Raw genomic sequence first — 16,965 nt, 5'->3', positions numbered from 1 at the left:
ATGTGATTTCCACAGATGAATTCGTGTAGGCCCGGCGCTAGAAATAACCGGGATATTCAGTAAATGTCCATACTAACAACAGCATCGCCATCTCGAAATACTTCTTGTGTACTTCAGGTTGACCTTTTCAGTGCACTCACCTCACACGCAGGAAAAGTAATGCCACAAGGCTGCAGGAGAATATATACAAAGGGGGGAGGGGAAAAAGAAGTTTTATGTTGTTCAAATAGGCAAGGGTATCACCCGTTAGAATCGCCCAGTGTTAATTTCTCCCAACCATTTTCAAGTTTTGGTCAAGTAGGTGGTGACGTTGAATATATAACATTTAATTTGGTTTATTCGTGTAAAAGAGTTCTTGTGATGAGAAAGTGGTTTTATAATTCCAACTCATGGTAGACAGAGAATGCTTGCAATTAGGCACTTTGCATTTCAAAATGCAGCGCTGGCTGTTCCGATCAGCTCTCAAAACAAAGTACAATCCTTCCCGTCAATACGAACAGTCAACAGGGGAACAGGTGTGTAAATGGGCACATTTGTAGCTTAAGACGACAACAACTTTGTTGTCAATCGTATAAGGTAAAATTTTTCTGTAAGTAGACATTGATGTGAGGTCTGAATACGCAGTTTCGGGTATTAACCGTGGTCATTGAAGTCTTGTCCGGAATTACAAATGTGTAAAGTAAAGAGAAAAATTTGTATCTGTGCCTAAGCAGGAGCTGGGTTAGCTCAGTCAATATAGTGACTGGTTACGGACTGGACGGATGGGGTTCGATCCCCGACGGGTTAGAGGACCAGACTGGCTCTGAGGTCCACCCAGTATTCTCTCTAATGGGCATCGGGGTCCTTTCAAGAGGATAAAGTGTGCCCAGGGTCTGATGCTGACCACTCACTACTAATGCCAAAGTTAAGAATGAATGTGAGCTATACTCCTCTCCCACTAAGTGCCTAAGAGAGACAGCTATACTTTACTTTTACCTAAGCACCAGACCTTGAAGGCATATGAATGAGGGGATAAAGCCAACATTGCGAGATCTAGTGCCCACAGTGTGTGCCTTTAACCCATGCTGATGACTTACTGTGCCTACAGCTGAGTGCAGTAGGTTATCAATTTTTTTTACACTTTCAAGGTTTTCATTTGACTCGCCCTCATATAATTATTTGTGCTGTAATACTGTTGTAAACTGTAGACTGTAAAACTGTCATGACTGTATGTTTATGTTAGAAACAAGTATTGTATTTATGCTGTGACATGTTCTGCATCCTTGGCTTTGGCCTTTTGAAGGATCTGTGGAATGTAAATAAATACTATTCTATTTTGCTGTATTTGTACATCATTATAGGCCATAGACACAAATATCCTTCTACGTATGTGTTAATAATCAGCAATTGAAATTCTGTAATGTATACTACTTGGATTGAACTGAAAAATGGAATGTATTGGTATCTATACTGCTTATATGTATGGAAATAATATTCTTGGAAGCTGTATTTGATGGCTAAAGTTGTACATTTTCCAAATTTCAGTACCATAGTGATGAATATTACTGAAGACTGTAACATACCTGTATGACCTGTTTCTTTCCAGAAGATCCATTCAGTAAAATGTGACACGTGCTTGAACACTACCTGTGTGTATGGCTTAGGAAGAATCAGCAGTAGAGGAATTTTTGTGCTGTTTATCTTGGCTTGTGTGGCTGTGACAGCACTCAATGTTTATTTACTACGTCACACAGAAGCAGATTCAGGACATATTTTGCCACATCCAGAGAAGAATTCTGTAAAGAAGCCGGGTTTTGCAGTTTATGGCAGAAATGTTAGTGTATATTGGTCCTGATTTTAAACTACTTGCACAGGTTTCATATTTTTACCTAATATGCTTAATAATTACGACTTTTTTGCCGACATATCCAGATTTTGTACACAAGAATTTTGGACTCTTGTTATAAATAAATGTCGCCCTTGGTGCACTAGTGGTTAGTGTGCTCGCCACTGGACCCAAGGTTCAATGTATTTTTAAGGGTGATAAAAATCTGTAGCACAACTTCCTTTGGAGGGGAAGTAAAGCTGGTGGTCCCATGTCGTAGATTTATAGCATGTAAAAGAACCTTAAGAGCATGAACAAGATGTTTCATAAGCAAAATTCAGCAGACATTTCTCACCCATATCGCTCCTACTCATAAATACACACTTAAAGACCAGGAAACCTCTGTCATGGGAGGAGGCCAAGGCCCGAACTTGGGCTGTAGTGCCATTGGATGGGATGTTATAAATAAATACATATATTTTACTTTTTATATCATAAAAGTGTTACAGCAGATTAGAAGGGATTAAAAGAAACCTTTACTCCCTGGAGGCACATAAATAACAGGACACTCGGCAAGTCAGTGTTGTAGATTTTACAGTAGTGACTGCTTATGACTCCTTGTGTACAATTCTTTGTAGTAACATTTACCATTTCTTTATAATGCACGTTCAAGTCAAAATTCTTATAAAATATTAACTGATTTGTGAATTATTTGTTCAGAATTGTATCTTTGGGTAATTATTATGCATATGTGACATGATTCTACTGTTTCAGGTAGATTCTGGATACCTGAAACATGTATACCTGGTTCTTGAACGTTTGGGCTTTGAACGGCGAAATGATTCAGACTGGGATGTTCTGTGGGCTCATGCATATCCTTTCCGTGTTTTATATTCCAGTCTTAAAAATCTCGAACCTCATCAAAAGGTACCAATGTGTCATCAGTTTTTTAAATATGGATTCCACTTTCCTGTAGCATTTAGGAAAACTTTGCATGTTAAACCATCTCTGTTTCTATCTCTTCAAAGCTTAATGCATAAAGCATAATGATATGCTTCTGGTGAGACTGTTTTTGACATATTTTGTTTCTTCTTTAGTAATTAGTGTTTATAATATTCCTTTATTAATGAAAAGAACATTATTAGGTAAACGAAAACTATAGAAGTGTGTGTTCCGTGAATCATGTTAGTTTCCTTCCAGTGTCCACACATAGCATTATGTATCCAACGTTCCACAAGTGTTTAAGACATTTCTTTTACGTAGCCTACTGATCTACAACCTGTAATCCATAGATTTGTTTTCAGCTCCCACACTGCATTTGAACATTAAAATGCATTTTTATATATATTTTAGTTTTGTCCACAGTGGCCTTTAAACTCCCTACACATATGGGCATGCATGCACTTGCACACACACACAGTACTTTCATTTTCCCAAGGTAGAAAGGTGCCGGTAACTGAATACAATGGTTCATTAATACTTTTGTATTTTTTGTTTACTTCTGTTAAGTTGGAAAAGGGGTAGCGATAATCATGCATGAAACATTCACTATTGATTCAGGCTATTAATGTTTCTACTGAAAAATAACAACTCTGTGTGTATGTATATTCTCTCAAATTAACTGGCAGTAGGAAAAGTTAACTGGAGTCTAGGTACTGTCACCCTTTAAACAAGCATCTGTTCTTATTAATGTTTGTCTTGATAATTCATGTATACGGTCAAACGTGGGCATTGATCACTGAATGAAATTGATTTTTGTTTAGATTGCTGTGAGAACCTGAAATATCACTGATTTATGTTTAGTTCTTGTGTTAAATCGGAACAGGTTGTGTGTATTTTCCCGCCTCAATGCACGTTCAGTTGTGCCCTGTTTCAGGTGAACCACTTTCCAGGATCTGGATATATCACACAAAAGGTTGATCTTGCTACTTCAGGCATTCCTTACATTCCAGTTGCCTTCAGGATCCCTTCTGATGTTGACAAGCTGTTTGAATATGTGAGTCCTTGATAGTATTTAAAAATGTGACCATTTCTGTCTGCATTTTCTGCTCCATCAGCAAGAGAATGAAAGTGCATAAGAGTTTTGTATTTTTATTATTGGCTGTATTTTATTATTATTGAATTGCAGGAACACATTTTAGAAGCACTTTGCAAAGTTAGCCAGGATCGTTAGCTTTCATTATGCTTTATAAGAACAAGACACATAAACATTGTATGTATTAGTGGTTGTAATTAATTTTTAATTGTCTTTTACTTTATTTCTGTGGGCAGTTATGATAACGAATCCCCTCTATACCATAGACTGTAAAAGTTGGGGCTTTGTACATGAGAATATTCGTATCCATTATGTGATGCAGATTACCGAGCATAAATGGGAAATGAACACATTAGTGGTCATTCACACTTTCAAGTCTGAAAAATGCTATATCTGTTGTGTAAGGGTAATTTAAAATTGTATTCAGCTTTGAAAAACGTACGCTACTGGTATTAGGAAGGAAACTGTGAAGAGAATACTAAGAGCAGGAATGCAAATTTGTAAAGTGATGTGTATTTTTGTCATGTTATTTGTTTTAGGCAAAAATAAATCCAGAATCATTATTTGTTCAGAAGAGTAATGACCATAGAGGTGTAAGAATCACAAAGGCAAATGATCTGAACTTGAAAGCAGAAGGTACATTTGTTCAGGAATATGTTAGCAAACCCTTGCTTGTGGATGGGCATAAATTTGACATCGGAGTGTATACAATTCAGACATCCATTGATCCTCTGAGAGTGTACATTTACAATGGGGATATGATACTGAGGTAAGTCGGATTGTAAACTGTTAGGCAAAAGAAGCGGAGCCTATCTGCATCATGTCTGTGTGCATAACATTGCAATTTTTCCTTAAACAATGATAATGGTCGCTGCCTACTCAGAGTGATGATTTCAATGATGGTATAAACAACAGACATCAGTGAAGATTAAAATTGGAGATTTATTATTATTGATGAATTTGAAACTGATTAGTAACTCCTTTTGTTCTAATTAAATGCAAACTAAATGCCCTTCGAACCATATTATATGGGCCAAAAATGTTTAACAAAACCTACCAGTTAGAATCAAGGAATAATGCATTGCCCTTTCACTGTGCCATGAGTTAAGATTTATTACAGGAAGATTTTTTAGTAAATAAGGTGGAGTGCTTCCTTTTTTGCTATGAGTGAACACTGTGTCAGTTACCACCTTTTCTAGTTGGTCTAGATTGCAGTAACGCTGATTGAAGTTCATGTAACGCCATTACAGAAGGTGCTGAAAATGTTCCCCATTGGCTCGGTTACTCGTTCATACTTTTCTAAATGGATTTCAGCTTATACATGTTGTTCTCTGGATATATAGAACGCGTCAAGATTTCTCTGAGTTCTGCTATGTATGAATTGGTTTGACAGATTAGTTTTTTAATATCCCCAGTGAAAGGAGGTATCAGCTATAGAAATTAAATCTGACTGGTTTACTATGTGGATGCAAAGAGTGCACAACTGTGTTTTGTAAGGCCATAATTCCAGTAATTCTTCAATGGTTTGTGTGACACATTAACTTGAAATACCATTTCTGTGGAATGTTTTTTTTTACACAGTGCCTAAACTTCTTTCTGTTAATACCACGTAAGAGTCATTTGTTCACTGATACCTTGTGCCATACTGCAGATTTGCAATTGTAGTTATTTAACAGGTGAGAAGGTACATCAAAAGGTCCAGACTGAGGTCTGAACATGTTAACTTGTTTATAAATTCAAGATATCTGCCTTGTGGGTTGGAGCGCCTTGTAGTATGGTAGAAGTTTAATGAAATGTTGGTAAACTTCTGCTGTAGTGCATGGCGCTACAACCCAGAAGACAGAAATGTGTGTAATCACTGCTATGAGATCTTGAAATATCACCTAAGGTATTTTGTCTATATTTAAAAATATAAATTGAGCTTGTATTTGGGAAATAAATGGGAACTCAGTTTTAATTAGCCTTGTCTTGTCCAGTATTAAAAATGTCTGAAACTGAATAAAATTAAATTGTCTGTTATGAATCTTCAGTGTGTTTATTTTGTTTTATTTAAGTTAGTCATTTTTCTTTTAATTTTTCTTGCTTAGTAGCCATATGTTTATCTTACCAGGTGTTTCTTTAGTGTGTGAGAAAATATCACTGTTACCTGATAACAGTGAGTTAACTCGCTGACAAGTGCTTGGTTCATCTTGATTCTTCTATTTCAGATTCTGTCCAGAGAAATATCACCCCTTTGACCCTGATGTGCTTGATAAGTATGTCGTGGGAGATGATTACCTACCTACGTGGGAAGTGCCTTCTTTACAAAAATATTATGTGGACTTAGGTTTTTCCATGAAAGAGTCACTTACTGCTTATTTAAAAGACATGGGTAAGTAGTGATTTGGTTTTCAACCTTTATCATAGGGAATTTAAATCTCTGTACTGTGGTGCTGCTAGCCACGTTAATGGTTAGTGGTATGTTAGTGGAACACATGACCAGTTCAATTATGCATAAGCCTCAATGCATGGAAAGTAAGTATTAATAATATATAGATTATCTGTGTTAAGTAATGGGGTTTTAAATATATATTACAACAGCAATTTTACAATTAATTCCTTGTGCTGAAATACAGAGTTTTTTTGTTGGCATGGTAGAAAACCAAGCTGCTACTTGTCAGTCTGATTTCTACTCATTTAAATGTGTGCACTTTCACATCTAAATGAGGATACAAGGAGTTAAAAAAATTGGGTTATGATTTTGTTTTAAAACTTTCTGGTCCATAATAAGTAGAAAAATGCTGTCAGGAGAATTATGTTTGGTATCCAGAATATGCATCACTATAAGAATTGTAGAAAGTTTTCTAATTTTAAATTTTTTTTATTTAATCACACTGCATTAGTAACTGCTACAAAAGCAGTGTTTCTTCACAATACCATGATTTTTCATGCTGTGAGTGTGGTAGGCATAGTTCATATATCTTGATGCATCTACCATTTTGCTCCAAATGTTATGAAGTATCAGTTTTTGAATGAATTTTGTAGAAGCTCTGATCATAAGTGGAATATTTGCTGTTTCTTTTATAAGTTCCTCCAAAATCATCTTTAGTTAATGTCACTCATGGAGAGTTGTAAGATTTGAGGTTTTCACAGCGGTGAGTATGAAGATTTCTGTCTTCTGGGTTGTTGCGCTGTGTAGACTGGTCAGTGTTTACCAACGTTTCAGAGGTCATACTGCCTCCGTCATCAGCGTATGAAGATTTCTGTCTTCTGGGTTATTGCGCTGTGTAGTCTGATGATATTCATCGTCCTGATGACGGAGGCAGTATGACCTCTGAAACGTTGGTTAACATCGACCAGACTACACAGCGCAACAACCCAGAAGACGGAAATCTTCATACTCTGATGACGGAGGCAGTATGACCTCTGAAACGTTGGTTAACATCGACCAGACTACACAGTGCAACAACCCAGAAGACAGAAATCTTCATGGAGAGTTGTTAGCGTACTGCAGCCAGTGGATATCGTTTAGAATTTGCACTCCATAATGAAACTAACCCTTGTAATATGAAAACATTTAGGTTACACATTTGAGCAACCCATTACCAGTTTTGACCTCAGCTTAGCCCTAGAAGCTGACAACTTCAACAGTTTTCAAAATAGATAGGCTGGCCTATCAAGACACCACCCCTACCCTCTGAGATAAGGAATACCTTTAGATTTGTATATATGAAATTAGAAGGTTGCCCTTGCCTTTGTTTCAGAAGAGAGCCATGTAAGTAAAATACAGTTTTAACAAAGAGAGCTGCTTTGTATAGTTAATAATATAAGAGGTGAATAAAGGTTTTTTTATTATATAGGTAAAGATCCAAGAAAAATATGGGACCAGATAGATGATGCCTTAAGACGTGCCTACTTAAAAACAGAGCCATTGATGATTAAGTCTGCTTCCAATTATAGATCAAAGCGAAATTTTTTTGAAATGGTACGCTTTGATTTTGTTGTTGATGAAGACTTGAACGTTTATATAATGGAGGTAAGACAGGTCCAAATTTAACTTTTTCATCACTGCATACTCAGATTTAAAATGTTTTCTTCATAGGTTGTTCCATGTCAAATAAACATAGCAATCGACATGACCATCTTTGTTTTCATTAAAATTTTGTGAGTGAGTGACAAAAATGAAATTTTATCTTTGTGTGTTTATTAAAACCAGTCTTTGTTGATTTTGAAGCTTTAAATTTCCCCACATTCTGATTTACTGACATGCTTATAATAGTGGTCCTAGTTAAGATAGAGCACTCTTTCTTGAACCAATTTAAAGGTCTTAAGTGGGACATTTGTTAGGTTAGGAAACAGCAACATTTTGACCTTGGTCTTTGAACTTGAACCTTACTTATGAAAAATGTATAGCCAGATTTAATTAGTGTAAGACTTAAAGCTTTCATGGCAACTTAACTCAATAAAATATTTTTAGGAAAAAGCCATGTCAGTTGTGGGCTATTCACTAAGGTATTAAATTCAGTTTTTTATGCAAGTAAGAAATATTACCTGTAAGAGTAGCTATTTATAGTCTGTGTGAAGCCTGGTTTCTAGTTTCCCAATGGTAGATCAGGATTCCATTTCACTGACAGCGTATGTGTAACCCATTGTAGTTTTTGGATCCACTTCTTTAAGAAGTTTTGTAGCTTAAATGCATAAAATGTCTGACAGTGAATGATTCATGAAAGATGTACTGGGACCAGAGGAATGCAAAAATAATAGTCGAATTTCACTGTAATTCACTTGAAACACACTTGCAAGAATCCACTTTGTGTCTCATTTGCAAGTTACTAATTCTGTGATCTCTTCCACTTGATACTCTTCATTTCGCAAGTGTTGAATGCATAAGCCTCTGATAACACTTTTGTGTGTACTTGGGTTCTTGATGCAGGTTTGACAATGTAATTTTTGTGTACCCAGAATTGTTACAACTTTCCTGAACCTTTCTTTGAGCATCATTGATTCTTTGCTGTGGTCTTTAACATTAAAATATTCATTGGTGACTGAGGGCGTCTTTACAACAGTTCACTTGTTTAAATTTTTTCATAAATTGAGGTCAGAGGTTAAATATCAAGGTCAGAGTCTTAATATGTCCTAATTATGACTGGCGTTAAAACAGAAGCTGCGTTTAACACTCAATTAGTACAAAATTGAATGCTCTGTCTCAATTAGGACCGTAGATATGATCAATTTAGTGAATCAAAAAATGGGAAAATTGAAGCAAAACAGAACATCTTAGAATACTGCACCTCTGAAATTAATAGATACAGTAATATTAATAATATGGAAAGTAATAAAAATAGTAAGGCAACCCTACAAGCTTGCAGACTTTTATTAGAGTCATAGATTGTCATGAAAATTTTGCCCTTGAAGTATGTGTATTTGACATTGAATGAATCTGTGCGGGAAAGTTAAGGCTTTGCCCATATTTACATTGATTTTTTTCATTGTAACGTGTTTGGCAAGTGATCTTTTTATCTTCACAGCATAGCTGTTTGGTACAAATGTAACTTTATCAGCTGTTGCAGTTGGTTGGGAGTCTGGCGTAGATAATTACACGAAGTTCTCTGTTGCAGGCAAACATGTCTCCCAACTTGTCCTCCCAACATTTTCCTCCCAACAGTATGCTCTATGAACAAGTTCTCTTCAACACATTAAGCCTGGTTGGAGTAGGACGGAAGGTACATGGAGATTCTCTTAGTCCAAGGTACGTAGAGCTGTGTAAGACTTGTAATTCAGAAACTTTTGCATTGTAAACATTTGGTACAGTCTTTTGTGTCTACTGAGATTCAGAAATGTTAAAAACTCATGCCAAATGCAGTAGTTAATGATCCTGAGAGTAACAGCTTTTCTAAAGTTAAATTGTCCCAACATAAAATAATAAGTATGTCTGTTAAGGTTTGTGTCGGAAGGCGGTACATATGGGGCGGATGATATATTGAAACTTTATCACAGATGTGAAAATATGTTAAAAGTGACTTTGATTGAATAGGTGAAATTTCAGTAAAAAAAAAAAAGCACAACTTAAGAAGTTTGAAGCTAGCACAACAATACTTGGAACAGCATTTTAAGTGATGTTGATTTTATATTCCAGACATTACTCTATAACAGTTTTGTAGTATTGAATTCAATTTTTTTTCTCTCATTACTATCTTAACTCTTCCTAAGCAGAAACCAGATATATCTGTGCCTTTCGTGAGGGAACCAGGTGTATCCGTAGTTTACAAAATGTTCCGATAAACCAATTTCTCTGCCATAAGAAGTTGTAAGGTATTAGTTCTGGTAATAGTGATTATGAAATAAGTGATCCTGTTACCAGTGAGAGCAAGAGTGGCACAAGTGACTTGCAGTTTAACAGGAACGAAAGAGGTATATGACCGGCTTCACACCTTGGACCGAATACAGTAATTTCAGTGCAAAATATTAAAATTTGGACTTTAAATGTTTGTACTCTCTGATAGTACCAGTATATGTGTGTGTGTGTGTGTGCACATGCCCGCGCACGTGCATTCTGAAAAGTAAATCAACTGTCACTAAACTAACCATCTGGATTTGAAGAATTAATGACAGACATTTCTGTGTGCTTTGTCAGGTCAAGTTCTGAAGAAACTATGCAGGTAACAGAAAAGAACCTCATGGTATATCCTGCCGTGTGTGCAAGAAAGCTTTGTCGCAGCAGCTGTGTGTCACCTGACTGCCAGCTTTGCAGGCCCTGCCTAACTGCGGAGACCGTGGACGTGTTGAAGGCCGCTTATCTGGAACACGTCAATCGTCAGGACTGCAAAAGAATCTTTCCTCCACACTTGGTGAGGGTTCACTTTGTTAAGGAATTGTTCAACAATTAATTCAAGGATAACTGGCATTTATGCATTAAGAAACATATACTAATGATACAATAGTCAGGGCATGTTGTAAATAGATTGGGCTTCATTTGAGCTGGAATAAAAGGTTGTTGGGCTTAGGCAGCATAAGGGTAACATATTTGAAGACATGCTTCAGGCTTCGGCTAGGCCAGGTGAAATTCTAAACATTGGTCCATGCGGACCTCTACTTTTGATACCAGTTGTAATGGAAATCAGTGGTTACACTGCTGTAATTTCTTTTAAAATTGAAGATGTATTTATTGCACACACTGTTACAGGTGTTTCCTTGATTAATGCTGTGTCAGTTAACATATCACAGTCTTGATTACAGATGCCCAGACTCTGGTCTTGTGTTCAGTGTAGCCGCTCGCATATTGAAGTTCTCACTGTATTTCTCAGTCGACCAGCTGAGACTGGATACGTGACTTTATCACAACTGGCTCAAAGGCACCATAATTCCCCTTATGTAGATTCAGAAACTGTTTCTCAGACCGTTCCATTTTTCTACGATCAGCTAGAAACCAGGACAAGAGTCCAAATAATGCTTTCACATAAGCCTTGACTAACATTGCTGAAAAATGGTGGACAATAGGCAGTGGATGTAGTGGGGTGTGTGTTTGCTGACCAGGCATGGATTCCCACACTGCATGCAGGTCCATGACAGTATATTAGCCTCTCTTCACTTTCAGCTGGCATTCCCATGAGACCAGTTTTATCTGAAAATCTTTAATAGAATTGTAAAGGGTGTGAATGTGTTGGGCTTTGCCTGAAGTTATGTACTTGTTCAAATGCCCAGAAACATCAACAAGGAATCCACCATTATACATCCATTACGGTGCCTGCAACTATTTCACAGACTTCTCTTTTTATTCCATGGACTCCTTTAAGCAAATATATGCAGGTAAACCTCGATTTGCGCCGATTCAGAATAACGCTGCTTATGAAACCAGCAAGTCAAAAAGTGAAGAAAAAAACTATCATTTATAACGTTTTACAATGTTTCTCGTACGGTTTCTTATACTAAATCGTAATTCTTACATCACTGATTTTGAATAAAAATTATAAATACAGTCACCTCTGCACTCATTGCTAAGTAGTTGCGAGATAATCTCCTAAAAATCCGCCAACCTTGCCCAACAGTCACGTGAGCATTGGTCACTCTTCTACGGTGAGTCATTTGCATTCAGCCTGATAAGGGAGTAAGGAAAAATGCGCTCAATTTGCTTTTTGTTGACACGTTGTATGCGCTGAAAACTGTGTGCTAAATGTGTTTGTGTTGTTGTTCGACCACTGTTCTGCATTTATATTTATTATATTCTATATTTATAAATTGTAGAAGAGCCACCATGTCTGGTAAGAGAAGTGAATGTGTTGCTGTAGGTCTATTGTGTTAGAAGATAAGATGGACATAATTCATAGAATAGAAGGTGGTGATACCCGTCGTAATGTGTGCAGGAGTATGAAGTTGCCTCCTTCCACTGTGACTACCATAATGAAAAATTCATATAAAATAAATCAGTCAATGCAACAGGCTACCAGAGTAAGTGCAACACAATTGAGTTATAGCAGAAGTAAACTTTTAGAAAGAATGGAGAAATTACTGTTGCTATGGGTGGATGACATGAATCGGAAAAAACATTCCCTTGGCTGAAATTGCTATCACGGAAAAGGCGAAGTCAATTTTTGAGGAACTTATGTCATCAATGTTTGGGTGCCGGGAACGCACGTCATTGACGTCCCATTGATTCACGTCATAAAAAAAGAGTTTCAATTTATGCTGATTCCATTTACGCCTATTTGTCCAGGAACGCATCCCCGGCGTAAATCGAGGTTTACCTGTACTTCTGCATTTTGCTGCAGCTCAGGTAAAAAAACCACACTAAGCAAGTTTTGTAACTGCCCGTGGTTGAGGTATTTGGACCAGATAATATTGGTAACAATACTCACACATGTTGAAAGCTGGGGAAGGATTTTGCACACAGATTTTCTTAGTGCGCTATACAGTGGAACGTTACGATATTGGTCCTTGATTTGTCTGTATCTTTTTTTATCATTACTGCAACTCTTCCTCTGTTGCATAACAGTACTGAGGCACTATTTGTAATTAGGACATTATTGATTCAAAAATTAAAGAACATGCCTTTTTTTTAAAGTCCACAAAGAAGTATTTGAAAGCCTGCATTTCTTGAAAAATTTTGCTTTACTACAGGAAAACAGAAACATTCTGGATTAATGGTTTTAGTATATTTTACTAGGTAGCAAGAAGTAAAAATTGTGTTCTGTTAAAATTATTTCAGACTGAAGAAGATGCAAAGAGGAGTATCAGTTTAGATGAATACTCACCAGAGAATCAGCTGATGTATCGATGGTTTCAAGGGAAATGTCTCATTGACCGCACGTGGTGTTGATTTGCATCTGCATTCTTCTGTTGTCAGATGAGGTATAAATTTTTATAAAATGGTAGTATGTGGTTTGTTTCGTGGTAGAAGTAGAAAACTGTGCATAATTTACAAACGGAGCCTCGTTGTTATGTTTTGTTCTGAACAACGTGGTACCATTAAGGAAATTCTTTGTCTAGAATACCATAAGTTCGTTCCGTACAGAGTTCAAGAATATAATTGAACAAGGCAGGAGAATTATAAACTACAGTGTTTGGTGAGGATACATAAAACAAAAACCTACAACATTTAATAAGGATGTTACATAAAGGGAATATAGGTAAATAGACTGCTTACCAACGTTAGTTCTTCGTAATCGTACCAGCCTCCTCTCTCTCTCACACGCGCACAGACAGACACAAACATACATATATTCTCTGTGTATGGCAAAATTTTTCAAAATTTAGAAAAATACGGTGGTTCAAGCGATGATCTACACACAAGCATCACAAAATTGCGTTCTAGTAAGGAGTTTGATAAAATTTAAATCGGGTGTCAACTTGCAACCTGAGGCACCTCTTCATGTGGCAACTTGAACATATCAGTAAGTAACATATAACTAGGGTCATTCGTAGGGTATAGAAAATTTGGGCAGATGCCCAGGGCCTTGCAGTTCTGTATGATGGTATTTTATTTTGGTTTCAGTCATTTTGATTTTGTTGAAAAGTGGATTCATTATTTGGTAGGAATGTTGTGCCGAAAATAGTCACGAGGAACAGTTGGCTAAGACCTCTCACTATTTTAGTAAGATATTGCAAATATTACTTATTCTGCGTTTTCCAGAGTGACTTGATTAATCGACTCAGAAACAAAGGAAAATCATTTGGAAGCTATTGATCGGCGCTGGACGAGAGTAACGACATGAGTGATTCTGCTTAGTTGTTAATTATCATTTGAGGCACAACAGAATCGCTTGACGTGGTTGACTAGCTAGTCTTAAGAGTTCATGTGACGTAACAACGGTTTTTGAGTGTGTCAAACCATAAAGGAACTTGATCTGCCTTTCCAATTTCAAACATTTTATTGGAGATAGATGTTCAGAATGGGGGGGGATCATATACTATAAAAAAGTCTGTTGGTTGAGTCATGGGACTGTTGAAACTTTCTTAATTTTGAGTCTAGAAATTAGAGCATTTGAGAATGAAAGTTGTGGTTGAATTTAACGATTAAAAGTGCCTTTGGGATTCGGAATTGTTATATGATATAAGCCATCATATAAGTGACTTAAATATCAAATTTTAAGGTCAACAGGAATTTATTTCTGATATGTTTAGGGCTGTCAGAGCATTTGATATGAATCTGTTTTGGAAACGGTCGGAAAAATGTAAAACTTTCGTAATGTTTCTTACTGTGATTTGCTTCATCAGGATGGACCATTAAGTGTTCCCTTTCCAAATCTCTGCGCTGTGAAAATGACTGTTTCCTTGGCCGAGAGTTTCAAAATGATGCTCAGTGACTTTCAAATCTATTCTATAAATATTCATATCTTTGAAATCCCATTTTATGTTGACGTCAGTGATGCTACGGGAAGTTGCAGCTTAATTGTCTGAACTAAATATGACTCAATTTTGCGTGTTATTTTGAACCAGGAAGCGTTAATTACCATTTGTTTCTTTGCCAGTATGAGGTTTCACAGTAGATTATGTTGGTGGAGGGTAAAATATTAGAATGGTTGGAGTTTGGGATGGTTTAAGTTAAGTAGAGTTTATGTGCGTGCATAATAGTTGTTTGGTTCATTTTATTTATCGGTAAAGGTGAAAGAAATGTATTATAGGTGTAATTAAAGTACACAGTTTCCAAGGGACCAGAGTACAGAAACTAATTCAATATACTGATGACTCATTCGTGTTTAAAGTATGGTCTCCAAGTGAGAGGGAAGACATTTTGCTCTTTATTTTTTTTTCCCTTGCTTAGAATGTTCTGGCGGATGCTAAGTAGCAGCACTTTGTAGTAGGTTTAAAAGCACATTATCGGCGTAATGATACAGAACATTTGCGACGATCCTGAAATTTGTTATTAGGTTTCTGGATTGTGTTACACCCAGTTGGTATCCCACGAGTTCTATTTATATAGTTTGTGCCTTACTGCATTGTATTCGCTCATCTTTCTGCAAAGGTTCGAAGGTTCGTCGGTACGCATGGTTATCGCACGTTTAAGTGGTCCTCATCTCGTGATTTGACTAAAACAAATGCCATAATTAATTTTAAAAGTAAAAGGTCACTTTTTTGTGTTGTATTAAGAGAGATGGAAGTAAATGGGAAATGGTGAATATTACATAATGAGAAACTACAGTGTGTCCACAAAGTCCCTTCGGGGTTTTGAAAAATTGTGGCGCGCAAACAAATTGAGCTAGCTACATGCGGTTTGCGGCAGATTACAGTGAAACTCTGGAAGTTTTTTTACTGACCTCAGTAGACCTCAATGTGGGCTCCCTTGGTAGCACGGAGAACGTCCAGACGATATTCGAGCTCTTGCCATGTTCTGTGGAGCATGTCCGCTTGAATAGCCGAGATCGCAGTCCTGATACGGGTCTTCAGGTCATCAAGTCCGTTAACTGGTGTTCGGAACACATTGCTCTTGACACAACCCCACAGGAAAAAAATCCAGTGGTGTTATGTCTGGTGAACGTAGAGGGCAAGGCATTGGACTGTCTCTGCCGATCCATCTTCCTGGAAATGTCCTGTCTAGGTACGCGCGTACCTGCAGACCCCAATGAGGTGGAGCACCATCTCCCAGAGTTTCACTGTAATCTGCCGCAAACCGCATGTGGCTAGCTCAATTTGTTTGCGCGTCACAATTTTTCAAAATCCCGAAAGGACTTTATGGATACACTGTATATAATTTATACAGCTTATGTAGTAGCGTCTTACAGTAATGATGTGGAATTAGTTGGGGAAATATCTTGGAAAGAGGCAAGTTGGAAGACAAAGAGGATAATATTAAGCTGGATGTTTTGAAATTAGGTTGTGAGAATGTCAGTCAGATTTGTTATACTCAGTATCATGTCCAGTTTTTGAAAATTTTGGATCATTTATCAGTAAGTTCCTCTAAAGTACATGAGTCCATTACTAAAATTAGTGTACAGAGACATCTTTTCTCGTACAGCTGTTACAGTAGCATGAATTGAAAGAATTCAGGAGAACGGTTGTTTTCAGCAAACGACATTGCAGGTCAGACTAAATGCCATATTGACGACTGGAGAGTGATGTTAGGAATTTTGGATAAGACAGAAATTTGTCTTGACAACACGTTATCTGTTATAGTTTATTTGGTATCGCTTTATTACAAAGGACGTGCGTCTGTGCCTGGTTTTGGAACTGCGATCTAAGTCGTACTTTGGCATCATCGTAAAATTATGTGAATGGATCCAATTTAAATTTTTGTCTGGTCATTGTATGGCCCAAACTTATTTATTGCTCAGTTTTATGCTATTAATCTTAGCATGCAAATGTTTTAATATGATATTTATCTGTTATATACTTAAGATATATATATTTTTGTATGTTAACTGCAAATTATGCTTTTATACTTTTTTTTTATAATTTTATAATGAATTGTTTTAATTTGATATTTCGTGTGGTCTGTATCCACTGGCCAATTCTGACTTCCACAAATATCCTTCCTTCTGATCGCACTTTTGCATATACTCCATTATTTTATGTTTTTCCTATGTCATTTCTCCTAGTATATCCACATTTCCTCTTCTTACTAGTATTCTTTACTTGTTTGTCGTGCTGCATGTGACTAAGTTTCCGAAAATGTTAAGTGAATTTCGTCATTGACAGTCATTTGTCTGACCAAGTT

General features: G+C 36.8%; 2 protein-coding genes across 4 annotated transcripts in view; both read left to right on the top strand.

Moving 5' to 3' along the window:
• The first annotated feature begins 63 nt into the window (after positions 1-63).
• Positions 64-16,729, top strand: TTLL15 (tubulin tyrosine ligase-like 15). Of its 3 annotated transcripts, XM_022078696.2 has the most exons (11): positions 64-515; positions 1,586-1,813; positions 2,579-2,731; positions 3,681-3,800; positions 4,379-4,608; positions 6,047-6,210; positions 7,679-7,854; positions 9,437-9,567; positions 10,453-10,666; positions 13,021-13,163; positions 13,945-16,729. In XM_022078696.2, exons 1-10 carry the CDS (start codon positions 390-392, stop codon positions 13,129-13,131), a joined length of 1,653 nt encoding a protein of 550 aa, XP_021934388.2. In that variant the 5' UTR covers positions 64-389; the 3' UTR covers positions 13,132-13,163; positions 13,945-16,729. The 3 variants fall into 3 exon arrangements, with proteins under 3 accessions (XP_021934388.2, XP_087204920.1, XP_021934387.2); XM_087348794.1 differs by lacking the exons at positions 13,021-13,163; positions 13,945-16,729 and adding an exon at positions 11,055-12,907 and having other exon boundaries at positions 1,589-1,813; XM_022078695.2 differs by lacking the exons at positions 13,021-13,163; positions 13,945-16,729 and adding an exon at positions 11,055-12,905.
• LOC110836956 (putative inorganic phosphate cotransporter) overlaps positions 13,028-16,965 on the top strand; it is a 29,874-nt gene continuing 25,936 nt past the window's right edge. Inside the window, exon 1 of the mRNA XM_087348818.1 lies at positions 13,028-13,163. The gene's annotated coding sequence lies outside the window, so the exon portion shown is untranslated. The remainder of the gene's footprint in view (positions 13,164-16,965) is intronic.

The sequence above is a fragment of the Zootermopsis nevadensis genome, unplaced genomic scaffold, assembly GCF_977971745.1.
Source record: "Zootermopsis nevadensis isolate Lab colony 2312 unplaced genomic scaffold, Znev_1.0 Znev_ptg000013l, whole genome shotgun sequence".
Lineage (NCBI taxonomy): Eukaryota > Metazoa > Arthropoda > Insecta > Blattodea > Termopsidae > Zootermopsis > Zootermopsis nevadensis.
The sequence above is the reverse complement of the archived record's forward strand: the minus strand, read 5'-3'. Positions and strand labels throughout refer to the sequence as shown.